General features: G+C 40.4%; 1 protein-coding gene across 1 annotated transcript; it reads right to left on the minus strand.

Annotated features, from left to right (window-relative positions):
* Positions 1 to 274: 274 nt before the first annotated feature.
* EIF4G2 (eukaryotic translation initiation factor 4 gamma 2) lies at positions 275 to 12,561 on the minus strand (the record flags this gene model as incomplete). The annotated part of the gene is made up of 22 exons (XM_082626300.1): positions 275 to 1,100; positions 2,493 to 2,614; positions 2,702 to 2,913; positions 3,070 to 3,274; positions 3,606 to 3,864; positions 3,952 to 4,167; positions 4,256 to 4,360; positions 4,517 to 4,642; positions 5,246 to 5,359; positions 5,731 to 5,891; positions 5,982 to 6,123; positions 6,396 to 6,494; positions 6,576 to 6,659; positions 6,843 to 6,953; positions 7,691 to 7,842; positions 7,925 to 7,991; positions 8,081 to 8,212; positions 8,939 to 9,041; positions 9,600 to 9,740; positions 10,415 to 10,480; positions 10,819 to 10,883; positions 12,262 to 12,561. Coding segments are annotated over 22 exons (3,048 nt in total), but the record flags the coding sequence as incomplete, so codon positions are not given.
* Between the last annotated feature and the right edge of the window lie 5,856 nt (positions 12,562 to 18,417).

Consider the following 18,417-nt stretch of genomic DNA (forward strand, 5'->3'; position numbering starts at 1 on the left):
ATAAATGTCACCAAGTTTGTTGTTATGTATTAGCAGCGTCCCTCTGAATTCCTAAGACTTGTGATTCTCAGCACTGCCCGATTATAGGAATTGTATATTGGTTACTTCCAGTAACATGACCTAAACAGGAATAACCAACCAACTTGAATTTTCTGTCTAATCACAAAATTGTGAATTTCTGATTATGAATTAGAAGTTCCTTAGACCTATCTCAAAACAAAACCTATCAATTCTTCATAAATTTGTAGGTGCTACTTAAAGTCACACAACTGTATCAAGTATCACAATGTTTATTGATAGATACAAGTATATAAAATCAGGGCATGAACATGACTTGATAAATTAAGTAGACTTAATTTCAATACTATAATAAGAGGGACCAATTCAAATTCTCACCATTTGTTTCACACCCACAAAGACCACTTCAAGGGCATTTACGATCTCTCAAAACTGATCAGTTTTGTGCAAGTAAACCATGTTTCTTTTAAAAAGACTTGTGCACTTGCCCAGGCTCAAGGATATTAAAATCTAGCACATAAAGCCCATTACTAGAGGTAGAAATACAGGCAATATACTATTACGGCAACAACCATCAATTACAGTTAAGAATTTTTCTGTAACAACCAAATGGATAATCAAATATTGCAACAACTCAAGTATTACTGAGCAAAGTGCATTTCTACAGTATTCAGTGTTGCTATTCAGTTTTCTAACTTAAAACAGCCTATGATAACTGGCAGCAAAGGTCCTTGCAATAGACTGCCTCTGCTTGAGAACTTATGATGTAATTATTGCATGCTGCTAATATACTATCTAAACATTAAAGATACTCCTAAAATATTTGATGGTAGACTATGATTAAGACATTACACTACAAAAAAACCTTATGCAGAAGGAAATCCTAACTGACGTGCTTCTGCTTTAAATATTGTGAAAACATTACAGCGGAATGAATTTTCGCAGTGGTTAGGTCAAATGCAGTTACATCATAGCAACAGTATGTTTTGCACAATTTAAGGCTTTGGCTGGTTCTTTTAGTCAGCTTCTTCCTCTGATTCTTCTTCTTCAGCAGTTTCTAGCCAGGTTAGCCACTGATTCACCTGTAAATTTGTAATTTAACGAAATAAGTAGTACTTACAGAAGACAGAATAGCAGAATTTTTTATTCCAGATCAAACAAACAACCTAGCTAAGGACAAAAGTTTTAGATAGTACCACACATTTTGTAATTGCAAACAGTCTTCAGAACCTACATTTGTGTATTAGCTGTAAGTTAAAGAATGGCTTAAGGACAGGAATAAAGACCCAGACGTAGAGAATGGACTTGAGGACACGGGGAGGGGGAAGGGTAAGCAGGGACGAAGTGAGAGAGTGGCACTGACATATATATATACACTACCAAATGTAAATCAGATAGCTAGTGGGAAGCAGCCGCATAGCACAGGGAGATCGGCTTGGTGCTGTGTCCACCTAGAGGAGTTGGATAGGGAGGGTGGAAGGGAGACACAAGAGGGAGGGGATATGGGGATATACGTATACATATAGCTGATTCACTGTTATACAGCAGAAACTAACACAACACTGTAAAGCAATTATACTCCAATAAAGATGTTTAAAAAAATGGCTTATTATTTGGATTTGGGATTACAAGCTGTTTAGGAACTGTCAACTTGGGTGTCGTTCTTTGACACCACTCCCATTACACTTCAGGACTGTTTTAATATGGGACAGTGGCTCCTCCCAAACTTAAATACATTAGCAATGAAGCGGGGGTGGGGTGGTGGTGGAAAGGCACACAGGACAAAGATTCTGAGAAGTAGATCTCCAGCCCCACCCCACCAACTGTAGGATCAGATTCCCCAAGGACAAGACTAATGCTGTGAGGGTAATCCTCATGAAGATAGTTCCTGAACCTTAGGAATAAAGATACTATAGACCAGCATTTCTCAAAGCCTGGCCCCTGGAAAAGTAGTATGAGAATCACCTGGGTTGTGTAACACACACAAGCCTACTAAATCAGAATGTCTGGCATTAGACCTGGAACTTCCGTTTAAATTACTTTCCAGATGATTAACGTATGCTGTGGAATCCCCTGACATACAAGTTCTTCCCCATGGCTAGAATTCTACTCCACTAAATAAGATAAAAAATCACGGTATGAGAAGTCAGAAACAATATCATGTTTACTAACAGTTAAAAAAAGTCACAATCCAATCGTGTACAATCACCCTATCTCTGTAAGTAGCTTTACTTCTAAAAAAATGTTAGCCACCTCTAATCTAACAGCTTAGACACTACTAGGATTGAAGCCTTTTATTTCATAGCTTTACTTCATTTTGCTAACTGCCTACTTTACTACAGCTTTTAATTGTGAAGAATGACATGTATGTACAAATTACCAGGGCTATTTTGCTTGTATTTCAACTTTAAAAGGCTCATTATAAAACAATACCAACTGGAAAGAGCACACACCAAATTTCTCTCAAGATTTACCTGGAACAAAGCCTTGCCTTTCCCTGGAAACTCTTGGGTTATATCTTCTTTCCAAGCCAAGAAAGCTTCTTCTTCAATAATCTCCATGTCATAGAAGTGAACAAAAAAACGGAGTAACATGCCTAAAAGACAAAATGTAACCCCATTGTTTAGTGTGCTGTTTAAGAATTGCCCCTCACTCATCACTCTTCTGATGTTGGTCCTCTCACCTTTCGGGAAGTTGCTATTGTAGCAGTGCACCTGAAGAGCATAGAGGGCACTGACTTGTAGATCAACGTGATCATGAAGGAACTTCTGCATTACTGGCTTGAAGGAAAGCAGCAGTTGTTTTTCCTGCTCTAACTGTTCTTTGGAAGGAGCAGAGGAAGAATCTGTTTCATCACTGGGCGGGTTTACTTCACTAGAAATGTACTGTAAGAAGCTGCACAGAAAGAGGTCTTGTTAGAACCTCAAAGTGAATTTTCTAGCTCAAGAAACAGACAATTCTTAGTCCCTTGCCTTGTAGACTTTTTTCTAGGAAACAAAACACAGGTTAACTCTCTACTAAATGCAGAAAACCACAACTCTGTTATCTTACCTAGTCATTAAGATGTTCACAAATCCTTTATCTACATGAAGTTTGGGAGAGATGTTATCTTTAATCCACTTATATATGGTTTGAGGAGATGGATCCAACTTTATTTGCTTTAACAGTTCCTTCTCCAATTTGAGGAGTGGGAATAAGAAACTCAGTCCCTTTCCTTCCAAGATCTCCAACATGCGGTCCTTATTCTGATCAATTTCTGAAGAGACAAAGCCATTCCCATCATCAGGTAGTTCATTTTACCTATGTTGGTCTAGAAAACTGCTCTACAGATGATTTTCCAAATGCACAAGATTCATGTAAAATAATAAGGAACTAACCTAGCAAAGGAAACTCAGTATTTGGACCAAATGAACATAGTTAAATCATAATAACCTCTTCTTTTTATAAAGATGAAGTCTATCTGTGGGAATGCTTATTGTTATCTGGACAGGATAATCACACTGACCTATATAAATTCACTCAGGGTATTAAGGAATCCCCAGATTTAGTATTAAAAATAAACAAAAAAATCCCCAGCATTCTCTTACCTGGGAGCATTTTCTGCATATTGACCTTGCTTTGTTGGAAAAGCTCTGTTAACCATTCTCGATCTTGTAATTTAGCTAACTGCTGAAGACAAAGTAAGAAGAGAGGAAAATGGGTGCCACTTTCCAGTGGTTGAGCTAGTTCTGAAATGCTCACCAGCTCCGAAATGATAGCACGAGCTGCAAACTGTGCTAAATATGATTTCACCAAGGGGATGTCAACCTCCAGTTTGGGGCACTGGTCCAATACATTCAGGAAAGCCTTAGAAGGAATATATAACACAGTCAGTTTTATTAGTTTCCAAATTTGAAAGCCAAGAGTTCTTATGGAATCCGGAAAGTATTCTACCTGCATGAAGTTGTCACTTGTGGCTATCCCTTCCTGTTTGAGTAAACTGATCAAAGAACTTGCTTTTTCTTTATCTTCATCGCTTCTGTCTAGTGACAGGATGATTACTTTGCTTAACATCTCGGGGAGAAAGTGTTTAGGAGCCCTCATCTCTCTTACACCATTGACAGCTTCGTTTGCATTTCCACTATTCAGATATTCGGTTACAACAGTTTCCTGAAAAGAACAAAGTCCAAATATCTTTAGAGTTTTCCTATCTCAAATACACTCCATGAACCAGACTATGGGATTATTTGAGACTTACGGTTAATTTAAGCAGTTCTTCCTTTGATGGTGGTGGCTTTTTACTGGTCTTCGCAGGCTTTTCCTGAATAAGTGGTGGATTAGTTTTGAGACCAAGCTGAGGTGTCTAAAAAACAGCAAAATGGTAGATATGAATGTTTAATATTTTTTATTATTAAAAAGGAGCTTATGAAGTTAAGAGAGAAGACATTAAAAAGCAGCCTTCAGACGTCTTCAGAAAGTACTGGAACGACAGAAAACACTGTCATGCTACAGTGCATACCTGTCCCAGAGGTGGTGTCTGAGTGCGCGGTGGCTGTGCACTAGGAGGAATCATAGTTATCTGGGGCTGAAGCTTTGGCACTTGATTTTTATTCATTAGGAAAGACTGAGCAGGCCTCAGGCTAATCTAGAATTGCAAACAAATCAGAACAGATATCCAAGTTAACAAGCAGTTAGCTAACATATTAAATGCAACACTCCAACATCCTAAAGTTAATTCAGCATACACAAGCATGATAGAATCTATGGCAGAAATTTAAGTATCTTAAATAACTAAACAGGTACTCCATGTTATTAGGTTTAATTTCTGGCAAGAAAACTAAAGATCTGATGCACACAAAAATAAAATACTGTTATAAATCTTATACCAGAATTCTCCAAGGATTAGCATCACTAAAATATTAAAAACCAAAAAATTTAATTAAGAGTTTAGAAAACATTTTACTTTATTCTAAGTCATTCTATTTGTAGGGAAGTCACAATAAAAATCTCAGCAACCATTTTCCTTGCTCTAACTGAAGACTTTTAAGACATTTGCCCTCATATCTCATAATCTTCGCTCACAGGACGCTGGACATCCAAAGAAAAGAAAAAGTAGTACAGAAAAGAAAGAAGGAAGGTAAAGAATTCCAGCATTAAGTCCTCTTAATAACGCGTCTTTTTATAATCATCGGGCAATAGATTTCTGAATTGACAAACTATGGTATATAAGTAACATAGGCAAATGTACCTCATCTGCATTAAGCTGTCCTTTCTTAGAAAACCGAGGTGGCATATCCTTCGACTGTCCTTGCAGCTGGGATAAGAGTCCCTGACTCTGGTTATGGTAGAGCTGGCTTAGCCCCTATTTCAGAAAGAGAGAAAGAAAGTCTAGATAAAAAGGGGTCCACAAATTATGGTAATCAAGTACCAAAGGGATGAGGCCAAGCCATAGGAAAGCTTAACTGAATTTGCCCAGAGAAAGTAAAAGGTGAAACAGGAAGAATAAATATCTAACCTAACTTATGTAAAGCGATGTGACTTTACTAATACTTTACTAATCTTAAGGATAAGCATTTTACCCAGTTTGAAATAACTGTCAAAATTTGGTTTAGAAAAACAGTGTTTTTAGGTTTCCTAAACCTGAAGTATCTGTCCTTTTAAAAAAGCAAATCTATTCATATACATTTCAAGATTTAATACCTGTTGCCTAAACATCCTTAAATGTTTTCTTACCTGGCTTTTCATAAACTTGCCTCCCATCTCCCCAAACTGCGATTGTGTGGGAGGCAGGATGTGTCCCCCATGGCCATTGAAGAGTTGATTTGAACGATGACGCCCCATGGTGGGTGAAAATCTATCCTGGATAACTCCTGGACCAGTACCAATTCCGCTACCTTAAAATATGGACATGAAGAACTCTTTACTATTAAAATGTTAAAACTCAGTTTTTAATGTAACCAAACCACTATTTTGTTCAAAATCACCTGGCATTTGTCCAAACATATCAGCAAGTCCTCCAAGTGGGTCCCTATCCATTTTCATCCTGGGTGGCATGAACGGTCCCTCCAGAAAGAAGTCACTTCTCATCCCTTGAGCCATAGGAGCAGGAATAAACACTCCTAGATCCTTCAGAAATAAAGTGAATAAACACTTATTTCTGAACACTGTTCTACATAAAACTAAACTTCTTATATTGGAAAACTAGAAATACTTCCCTGGACTATTAAGAGTGCTATTTATATAATTTCTATAAACAACTTCTTCTCTTAAAAGGGCATACAAGACACCATAAACATTAAGCTCTACTGGTAAGATGAGACAGTCTCAAAAAGTTTAAGAAGGTCTTAGTGCTATTATAAACTTAAAACCCACTTGATTAGAAACAAAGCAAAACTTACTTTTACTGCATCTTGACGGATTTGATTGATCGTCTTTGGTCCATTGTCAAGAAAAGCCTTGCGAGGAACCCAATGGTGTTCTCTCAACTCTACGGTATCCTTTAATATAAAGAGTTTTAATAAGTATTATTTTAATATTCCTAAACAGGAAGTCAGCATACCTAAAGAAACCAGTTTTACCTGCAGCAGGAAACGAATCCTCGCCGGCAATTCCTTACTTAACATCAAGGAGCACATTCGGGCAAAGTACTGATCCATTAAGGACTGAAAGAAAAAATATATATACTCTCAGAAGAAAACGCTGAAGGCAAATGTATACTACTTAAGGCTTCTAAGTATTATCAAGGTTAATGACTAATGGCAATCCTCTGTATCACAAAAATAGGTTGTTTGATTTGAATAAATATCAAGACAAGCTTACACTGTTTCTGTCAGCAACACACATACCTTGGCTCGTTCATGGTCTAACCTAGGTCCCACTGTCCTCATTATCTGACAGAGGCACTCCAAATCCTCTCCCATATCTTTGAGTTGGACTCTCTTCTTTTTTTCCAAAAGCTACCAAAAGAAACAAATGTCACATGTTTGTAAATCCTTCTTGGGGGGCTTCCTTGGTGGTGCAGTGGTTAAGAATCCGCCTGCCAATGCAGGGGACACGGGTTCGAGCCCTGGTCCGGGAAGATCCCATATGCCGCGGAGCAACTAAGCCTGTGCGCCACAACTACCAAGCCTGCGCTCTAGAACCCTAAAGCCACAACTACTGAAGCCCAAGTGTCTAGAGCCTGTGCTCCGCAACAAGAGAAGCCACCACGATGAAAAGCCTGCGCACCTCAATGAAGAGTAGCCCCCTGCTCACCCCAACTAGAGAAAGCCCGCACACAGCAACAAAGACCCGACACAGCCAAAAATAAATAAATAAAATAATTTAAAAAATAAAAATAAATCCTTCTTGGTTTAGATGTAGCACTTTCCCTTAAGTCTGCATTGACTCATAGTTCCTACAGTTCCTACAGTGTCTAGTATACAACTCTTTATCTGGTTTCTGTTGAAGACATCCCTCCAAACTGAGCAACTTACACATAGGTAGGCAATCAGTTCTACCCCTACCTTGCAAAACATACTGCATATTTCCATATTTACAACATTTAAATAACAATTTTGCTGGCAATCTAAAATATTTAACTAGCCTACCAACACTCTCACATGGCAAAGTTATAAATTATAATTGACCCATTTCCCCCAAATAACGATGTACCCAGTGATTAATGTAAGCTTACATTCCCGCTCATACTTACTGTTTTGATGCACTTATGAAGGATAGATTCATGAATAAGATCAAGCTTTCCAAGTTCTCCAATGAATTTGATGTTCCCCAACATCTTGATCTTAGCAATGGCTCTCTGTTCCTCCTCCTCGGGGAGGAGGGGATTTTCACGCTTATCATAGACTGAAATAAGTTAAGAATAAAGTCAACATTCAGAATTAAGTTGAACATATACAGTACTACATAGTACCAAACAAATCCTCACCATCAACATTTCTGGTTCGGTTTTCAAATTCATCTTGTAATTTGGAAATTAGGAGGCGTCTGAATGTCTATTGGAAACAAAAGACGCTTTTGTCAGGGCTTGCTAATGAAAACTTTCCAATCAACTTTAAATAAGCAAGCAAACACTACCACTTACTGTGCTTTGCTTCTGTCCTGGCTGACCCTCTGCTGCTGGGCCATCAAAGTTTGGTGCATCTTCTGCCAATCGCAGACATAGCTGAGCATACAGTGAGCTATACTTTGGCTCTTCTAGGGCTTTGTCCACAATCTAAAATAAGTGACTTTTTAAAACTAAATATGACAACTTTTGAAAAAACCTTTCTTTATAACTTGTAGTCTTAAGATCTTGAATCTCACAAATTTCTGACAAATTCTCTATGCCTCATCCATAACCTGGGAATAAGAACATCTCTTTTGTAAGGCTTATTGTGTACACTAAATCAGATGAGGCATGTAAAGTGCTTTAGCACACAGCCTGGAAAAATATGAGCACTTAAATTTTGTAAGCTGTTGCAGTGTACCAAAGAAGTCTAATTACACAGATCTCATACTAGCAAAACCCTCCCCCCTCAGGAGTTGAAATTATCTTGGAAAAACTATAAACAGATGCTAGAATCACAACTATCATAAAACTCATTTCCAAAACCAAAATATGGCGTTTTGCACATAAGGAAAAAGCAAACCCCCCTTAATAGCCTAATAACCCAATTAACCCTGCAACACAACACATACAATTTAAAATGACTTCTTAAGTCTGATACCATTAAAAGTTAGTGCTTTTCAAAAAAAAAGTTAGTGATTTTCTCAAACAAAATAACCCCCCAAAAAACAAAAAAACACCACCAGTGTTCAGAGATACATACATCTAATGTGTAACTCACACCTCAGTTTTAAGCAATAATGCAAATGTAAAAAACAACACCACACACACACACACCCCAACCTGGGTTAAATCTTTTCCTCTCCCTTTCGGTTAAGCCAACATTTAACTTACCAGCAGTATGACCCCTTTAAGGATGAGTTTAGACTCTACACCCACATTGAGGAGCTCAAGGCATAGCTTGTCAAACTTCTCAGGAGTAAGCTTATTTAGTATGCTAGGAAAAGAGGATTCAGACTAGGTATCAGCCAACACACAAGGAATTATTTAGTTGAAAAATCGCCTTTAAATTATGTTCATTTTTTCCATCACTTTCCCCTTTAATATCAAGACAGTCTTCTTAACCCATCTAACCAAAATTGAAATAAACCTGTTATTTAAAATGTATCTACCTAATTGTGGGGTCCCCAGCTGTTGGACAAGAAGAAACTCACATCCTCAAAACCTAGATCAAGAGCCTCCTTAATATCAAGGCTAGATCCAGGAGCTAAAACCGTTATGTTCTGTGCATCACTGGGTACACAGCAGGCATAGGAAATGTCAGCACAATGCGCTTGTGCATTTTAACCCAAAGACTGAAAGCAACTAACTCTGAGCCCCAAAACATGGATGTGCCAATTTTCAGCTTAAAACTGTCAACACTGGCATTCATTAAAATAGACTTAGGGCATGAACATTGCCTTCTAAGTAATACAGCATACACACAAAAGAAACACAGTTAATCCATTTCCTCCCTCCTTTTATTTAAAGGACAAAACAGCCCTGATAAACTTACCCTCTTACTTTCCTGAAGATCGCATCATGTCGTTCTTTTTCATTTGCGGAGTTGTTTGCTGCGGAGTTGTCATCTCGTCTAGTGCTTCGTGCAGGAATCCATTTCTGAGCGTTTTGCCCTGGGGTTTTCCCCAGGAACTCGCTAGTAAAAAATTAAGAAAATAAAGTTTAAGACAACTTGAAACACAGCATCCACTCACATATCAAATGTCATACAGATCAGAAATCCTTCTAAACAGAAAAAAAATCCTTCTAAAAAAAAAAACAGGTTTTTCTCAACCTCCCTTACAACTAAGCAACTCACAACCAGTGGTTCTCAAACAATACTGTATATCAGAATCACCTGAAGGGCTTGTTAAATGATTCCTAAGCCCACCCCAGTTTCTGCTTTAGTGGGTCTGGGGTAAGGCCCGATCATTTGCATTTCTAAGCTCCCAGGTGATGCCAGTGTTGCTGGTCCAGGAGACACACCACAAGAACCAACATCTTCTAATGTCTCATGACCATGTTATACCCATACAGATTTACTACCACAATTTAGTATGGACAATAATGGCTGGCTTCAGAAACAACATCAGTGAAAATAATCCAAGGTGTAACAGGATAAAATAGCAGTTGAGAACGTCAACTCACATTAGATGGTTTGGCTAAAAAATAATTAAGAACTGATATTCTAAATTTAGGATATGTAACAGAAATCATACCCATTAAGATAGGATTCCTGATGCCTTATTAACTATGCTGTAATGCATTAGAAACACCATTAACCTAAATCTGTTATTTACAGAAGTCATTCTTTTCACATGTTTACTATACCTGTTGCCAGCAGTCTTGGGATAGTGCTGAGGTGCACCCCTACTTCCTCCTCCGCCCGAAGAAGCACTATTTAACAGAAAAAAAATTTTTTTTTAAAAAAAGTATACCCCAAGTATATTTCACTCAAAACAGATAAAGGATCTCTTTAATTATTCTGCATTTCAGTAAGTACACCACAGATGAAGACTGAACTTAGGCCCAATGGAAACCCAAGTAATTAATTACATTTATTCTTCAGATAGCAAATAGAAAACAATGACAATTTTAGGGTTTTAAAAAAATGTACACGGCACATTATAAATTAAACCTGCATCACAATTAAATCAGAATTACTTGGTGTGGTTATTCCTTTGGTTTTGTGATTAGACTTGTCACAATAATTGCCAAAATAAATCTACACATACCTGAAACGAGAAGCACCCCCTTCTGCAATCGCACTCTCCACTTTGGCGGCTTGACAACGAAGAATCTTCAAAAGAATAATATTAATGGATAGGGTGGGGAGGGAAGGGGATGGGAGAAATGAAAAACCTAGAATGAGAAAGAGTACCAAAATTAGACACCGCTATCATACAAATCTGTAAACCCGCTTCAATTACAATTTATTTCAGAGCCTGACACTGCAGTTGATTGACCTTACACTGCATTGCAGATCTCGTAAGACTAAAATAGAATGTACTCGAAACACAAATGGACAATAAAATTTTATTTTGTTTACCACCCGGAAATTCTCGTGTTCAAGGACGCAAGGAAGTGCCTACATAGAAATGTAAGAACCTCTCAAATGCTAAGAACCAATCCTTAAGAAAGCCACATTCTACCTCCTTTACAGCTGAGCACTGAGATCAGTAATAGACAACCTAACTCTTAACAAGACGGGCACGTCCTGGGAAAACAGTTGTAAGTTTTTACTGCCTCAACAACGAACTACACTGAATAAGGGGTAACTGAAGACGGCTTGCCCCACTGTTCACTCTTAACTGGGCGCACAGGGCCCGTCAGAAGACCGGGGCCACAACATGGCAGCAGGAACCTCCGCCCCATTTTTTCCTTTCCTGGGAACAAAAGAGCAGTGGATTCCTCCCACCCAGGCCCGAGTTAGGGAAGTGCTTCCGACAGCCTCTCGCGAAGCCGCCGCGGGCAAGCCTCGGGGAGGAGTGGAGGCCGCCCCCGCGGCCCGGCTCTTTGTTCTCAGGCAGGAAGGCGGCCTCCTTCCCACCCGCCGCCTCCAGCGGCCCCCTCCCACCCATAAATCCCCGAGGAACTGACAGCCGCCTCACTGCTCCCTCCCCACCCGACAAAAACTCAAAAACCCTCGCTTCCCTCCCCTCTCCCGTCGCAGGCGAGGCTCGCCAGGCAGGCCCTTCGCTCCTCCACCAAGGGCAGCCCGGCCGCTCCCCGCCAGCCCCGGGCCTCATACACTTTCTCCCCGCCGGGAGGCCGGGCTCCGGGACTCCTCCACCTCGGCTGGTCCCGCGCCAACGGCCGGGCCCTCCCCGCCGGCCCGCATCCCTCCCCCCAGCTCGCACCGCCCCGCCACGCTCTCCCCGTCGGAGCACACCCGCGCCCGGGCTCCGGCTCCGCGGGGGACGGCCGCCGACAGCCACAAAGACGTCCGGGAGCCGCCAGGTTCCTTCTACTCCGTCAGCAACGGGAAGGGAGAACAAAGGGGAAGAAATTTCAGGTGCCCGAAGCGCGGAGGAAACGCTAGAGAGGGGTCGCCCCGCCCGGCTCCGCCTGCGGCCGCCATTTTGTACCGCTCGAGAAGAAGCGGGCAGGGGCGGCGGCCATTTTAGAGCGCTTCACTCGGCGGCGGCGGCGGCGGCAGCGGCAGCAGCTCCACTCACCTTCACCGAGAACTCAGCAGCTGCCCGTGCAGCTGCCTCCTCAGGATCCGGTCGTCGGGGACGGGGAAGGGAGGGGGAGGGGAACGGAAAACAAAAAAGGGGGAGGGAAGGGGGAGGAAGGAGTCGGGACTGGCTTGAAACTCTCAGTTCAAAAGAGTCGCTGCTGCAGCCACCACCCAGTTCTCGCCGCCGCCTCCATAGAGCTCCGACTCGCTGCTGGCGCTGAGGCGTGTCTGAACCCGAACTTATCACTCTAGGGCAGCCGAACCCACCAGAGCCGCCCCGAATGGCTCCTTTGCCACCCAATCAGCGGCCCGACTTCTGCCTGCCGCCAATCAGCGCAGGGTGGCGGGGAGGAGCCACAGGGCGAAGCTCGGTTGCGGCGCAGCCCCTCCGCAGTGCGCAAAGCCATATTCGCGAAGGCTCTGAGGCCAAGCCAGTGGCGTAAGGGGAACTGAGCACCGTCGGGTTGCGGTCCATTTGCGTAAAGTCCTAGAGCCCTTTGAGTCCGCGTTGGTGTGGCTGCCTTGTCTTCCTCCTGTCTCTTTGTTCCTGGAATCCGTATCCCATGCTCGAGATCTACAGCCTCCAGCCCCTCTACCTCGTTTTCTCACCGGGAATGTGGGAAGGAAGCTCGCCCTTCCACCCGACCCTGTCCTTGGCGTGTGCGAGCTCTGCTTTTCCTCGCGCCCCCGAGGAGCCGAGATTGCCCCTCGCAGGCTGGGCCTCCTTGGGACGGGCCTGTAGGGCTAAGGCCTGGCGCCCCCGCGGTGCTGCGCCGGGAATCGTTGGTCTCCAGGTGCTCGGCTTCGGCAGCCTTTAGGTCGGGGAGCCGGGAGAGTAGAGTTCAGGAGAAAAGACGATGCATCTCCAAGCGTTAAAAGAGCTTCATTCAGTTCCCTATTGATTCCACCCCCTGCTGAGTGAATGAGAAAGGGATGAAAGGAAGGGGTTTATTGTCTTTGTACCTCACTAGAGAAGCAGCTTTTCCCAAAGGAATGTCCTGCCAGCGGTCACGGAGGAAGACCTAGAATATACCAGAATTCTTTGGAAGAAGTGTTTGCGGAGGGCGGGAGTCTGGACGATTTTAATTGCCAGCTCCTGATTTGTTTGTTTTTTAAGCACATTGAAGACTGACAGCCGTATATTTCCATTTTACAGAAGGTCCATCCTAACAAATAGGATTAGGCTTTTCAAAGCCGGCAGGTTGAACTATTTATACTTCTTGGCTAATATTTTAAGGGAGAGTTGCAGTAAAATGAAGGGTTCCATCGTATGCGACATTTTAGCTATACAAAAATGAAGTCATATTTCCATATACTTAACAGAAATGTCTCCATCTTCATCTTGAATATAGTTCTTGATATAATGTGTAATCTAAAGGAAGAAACTGTGTGTGTGTGGAGGGGGGGTGTTTTAACGTGGATGACGTTTAAAGAAAGTGTCCAACAAAGGGCAGGATATCCAAGGATTCAAACCTGTTTGACATGTCAACAGCTTTGGGGTTGAAAGTACCTAGTCCTCAATACGATTTTCAACCGAGGTGCCAGTTTTTCCTAGGACATTTACACCTGATTGTGGAAGGGTGTGGTGGGCCCTGAAGGTTACTAACACAATTCCAGCATCTTTAGCTCTTTGCCGTATATTAGGCTGATCATTCCCCCTCATTATTATATTTTTCTAAAATTATTGCTATCAAGTCAATTTCACTTGAACTTTAACAACTGGAAAAGATATTTTCACCCTTGGAGTTAGTTACATGTAAAAAAAATTTTTTTAAAAGGAAACTATATTTTTAGGAAAGGTAAAAATTGTGTTTCAAATACAAGAAGTTCAACTTTGTAATTTTAGGACCCTTTTAGCTTCAAAAATAACACCAGAATAATATTTTAAAATAATTTCTGTAGGGCTTTACAGTTTGCAAAAAAGCTTTCATATATATGTGATATTTTTACATAACTGGCTTACATTCTTCATGATTGATAATACATTAATATGATAGAAAGAATAGTGTTCAAAAACTACTCTAGGTCAGACTTCAAAGAGTATTTACTGAATCCTAAAACCTGGATGGTCTTTTAATTGAGGAACTTGAAACTCAATAATTAAAAATAAAAGAGGTTTTATTTAATTTTTGCTAATTGTGAACCCCCTCTGCTATGGGCTTTGCAGGTATGAGTGTATGTGAGAAATTGGGCTAAGAGCAATAAAGTAGAAATACGGATAAAACACAATCTTTCAATTACCTTCCAGTCAGTGGGCGGCGCAGATATTCACATTTTGAAATATTTCCATCACATCATGGTTGTATGAAAATTCAAGTCATCTGGAATTTAGCTTTTAGTTTATAGAAAATTGAATTTTAAATACACCCACTTCAATCTGCTCATTTTAACACTTACATTTTATGTCAGTTTTCTAAAGATTGTGAAGCTGTTACAGTACTGACTGACTTGTTAACTTATAGATATTTGCATTATTTTAATTAATAATGTCAAATGCTAGTTATTATCTTCTCTGTGCTTAAGGGTTCCCCAATCATACATCTCCAGCCCAGATCTCTTACTGTCTTCAATTCTGAGTTTCTAACAGCCTATTTATCAGAGATGCAAACTTGCAGCCATATTTAGTCTAGGCCATACAGTAGTTTTAAACATTTGAATTAGTTGACATTGAAAATTTAGGAGATTTTACATACAAATCTAGATTTCCATCTTTTCATGAAAAATCTTAAAATATGGCAATACTGGGCCTGAAATTCCAAAAGGGCAACATTCAAGTATAGCTGAGTAGTGACTGCCTCATCTAGATGTTTTCTCTTCATTCCACCACAGTGAAATCTGACTTGATTCACTCATTTATGTTCCTGTGTGGCCTCTATAGCCATTTTTCTTTTTTTTTTGTTATTTATTCAAATTAAACAGACTCAGTATTAACTGACCATCTTCCTATTACAAGGAAAAGGAGCAGACCAGCTAGTTCAAATATCTTCTCTACCACTTACTGTGTGACTTTGGGCAAGTTTAACTGCTCTCTCTTCTTAGTTTCTGAATCTATAAAATGGGAATAACTGTATTTACAGAGTTGTTGTAAAGATTAAATGAGATAATATATGTAAAGCCCATAGCATAGTCCCTGTTGTAGTAATTACTTAATGTCAGTTACTTTGTTGTCAATAATATTGATTATCCAACTGCTTCACAACTATTTTAGTTTTGCCAAGGATTCCACTATTCTTCTATACTAGAAACTTGACTATTGCACTATTCTTCTATACTAGAAACTTTGATCAGGTATAACATTCAATTCATTATTGAGTCCCAGTGTTACTTCCCTCTAAATCATCTTCTTCCTACATACATCTGCTTTCCTACAGTGTCATTGCTTGCATGCTAATGTAGGTCTTAGTAATTGTTCCTCCTGAATTATTGAAAAATTCTGGTTGTTCTCCTATAGTGTTTCCCCTCTATGCTGTATACTCATATTAGTCTTCCTTAAAACACTTTTTCCCCCCAGCATATTACTACCATGCTTAAAAGAATCTTAGTGCTTCACTATTTTCTACATCAGTTTGATCTCAACCTCGGCTGCACAGTAGAATCACCTGGGGGAACCTTTTAAAACTCCATGTCTTGGCTGCATCCAAGACCAGATAAATCCGAATCTCTCAGAGTCGGATCCAGCATCAACAGCTTTTAAAGCTCTCCAAGTAACTAATGTGCAGTGAAGTTTTGAGAAACACTGTAGCAGTTCAGAGTATTATAGAAATGATGACATTTACAGCTGAAAAAAAACCTAGGAAAAGAAAACTGGACTCTGGAAACAGTAAAAGACTTTGCCCAAGTAGGGAAACAGGCATTAGAACCCAGGGATCCCACTTCATATGCCTTTGCCTGGCTTTCAGACCCTTCATCTGCTGGCCCTACCCTACCTCTTCTATTGGCCTTGTTTTTCACCACTCTTAGACACCCAGTGGTCTCTCATAGAGCCAGTTAGGCTGGTATTGCTGCCTCCAAAAATTCATTCCCACTAGTGCTCCATTGCTTGCAATTTTGAGGCCATCCTTATTTATCCCCTTTACTGTTTCATTTCTGAAGCACCAATATGAGTATTTAAGTACCCTGCTCAAAAACCTCAGTAGGTCTCCCCTAAGAGAATAACATCAGGACCCCTTAGTTTGGCATAAAAGGCCCTTTGTAATCTGGTTTCAGACTACTTCCCTGTTTCTGGACATCCCTCCTCCATTTTTTGTTATTCATAATCTAGTTCTACAGTACTCAAATTTTGCTCCATTATAACACCCATGTTCTATAACATATGACCAAAATTTGGTGGTCTTTTTCTACTTGGCAGAAAAAAATAAGGCTAATGAGTTAATCTACTAATAGCTAGGCAAGGAGCTTGGGCTTAATCTCTGTTTTCAAAGAGCTCACAATCTAGATGAAGAAAAAATATATACACCAATTACATACAAGGGCAGGAAAGGGTAGAATCAATGCTAAACTGAACAACCAAGAAAAAATGCTGTAAGGTTTCATAAAGGGAATAATAGGGGATGAGGCTGGGGCCATCCTTCCTTGAATGCCAGAATGATGATTTAGGACTGACTATATGGGCAAAGAAAGTTCTTGAGCTGATCAGACCTCTAGTTTAAACCAGAAAAGTTGATCAGTTTTACATGATCAGAGTGCCGTTTTAGGGAAGTTAACCTTGTGGCTTATGTAGAATGGATTGAAAGGCAAATCTGGAGATAGGGAGGTCAGTTAGAAGGCTATGTACTGCAGTATTTTTATGGGGCTTACTTTTATCTCCCTTCCAAAATTGTAAGGCCATTGAAATGGGGAACACTTCTCTTGACTTCAAATAGAGTTCTTTGCACACAGCAGGAGCTGAGAAAATACTTGTGCATATTATCTTTTTGACATTTATTCATTCCTTTTTCTCTTGGCTTCCATGACTTTACACTTTCCAGGATTTCCTCCTACTTCATTGGCTCCTTCACCAATTCAGCTGTCTCTGCTGGCTTCTCCTCTGCTTGACCTCTAAATATTAAAGTATCCAAGGATTTATTCTGGGCCTTCTCTTCCCTCTGAGTACTTTTTCCCTAGGTAAGTCATCTGTCCTATGACTGTAAATACCATTTATATGATGATGATTTCCAAATTCATATCTTCATCTCTGATTCATTCCCACCCCCCCATGCAAGCTATAGATATATATCAAATTGCCTACTGAAATTTCCCCTTGTATATATAATAGGCATTTCAAATTTAACATGTTCAGAATAGTTTTTCCTCCATTGATCACCAACTGCCAGTTGCTAAGGCCCAAAACCTATGAATCATTCTTAATTCCTCTGTCTCTCATCTCCTGTATCTAATTCATCAGAAATTCTATTGGCTATGTCTCCAAAATATATCTTAAGTTGGTCCACTTCTCTTGATCTACCTTGCTGTCACTTGAATCTAACCACCTTTATCTCTAGTCTGGGTTACTTCAATAGCCCCCTAACTGGTCTCTCAACTTCATCTCTCGCTCTCCACTACGTTTTCTACTCACAAGGCTATCATCTTTTTAAAATGTCAGTCAGATAACACCACTCGTGCTTAAAGCCCTTGATCATGGATATACATTACATCCACAGTAAAATCCAAACTCTCATTGTGGCCTGCAAAGCCTTACATGATCCAGCCCTTGACTATCACTTTGACCTTGTCTCCTACCATATTCCTCCTTGACCTCTCTGCTTTAGTCACACTGGCCTTTTTTCTTCTATTCTTCAGACATATCCAGTTCATGCAAAGCTTTCTACTCCTCAAACATGCAAAGGCTATGGCTACTTATTTTTCAACTTCCACTGCTCCCAAATTTCTTATTCCAGTTTTTTACATGGCTGGCTCTTTTTCAAAATTTAGGTCTCAGCTTTATGAGCTTATGGTCACCTTTGTAGAAAAGCCTTCCCTGATCACCCTATGTAATGTTTCCTCTTCCAGGCACTCTATCACATTACTCCACTTATTTTTTTCATAGTCCTTATCACTATCTGAAATGATTTTTTCCATTCTTTCTTGTGTATTATCTGCTTACCACATTAGGATGTAAGCTCAATGACAGCAGGTAACTTGTCTGTCATGTTCACTGTACTTTAGATACAGT

This window comes from Mesoplodon mirus (genome assembly GCF_964341445.2).
Source record: "Mesoplodon mirus genome assembly, chromosome: 7".
Taxonomy (NCBI): domain Eukaryota; kingdom Metazoa; phylum Chordata; class Mammalia; order Artiodactyla; family Ziphiidae; genus Mesoplodon; species Mesoplodon mirus.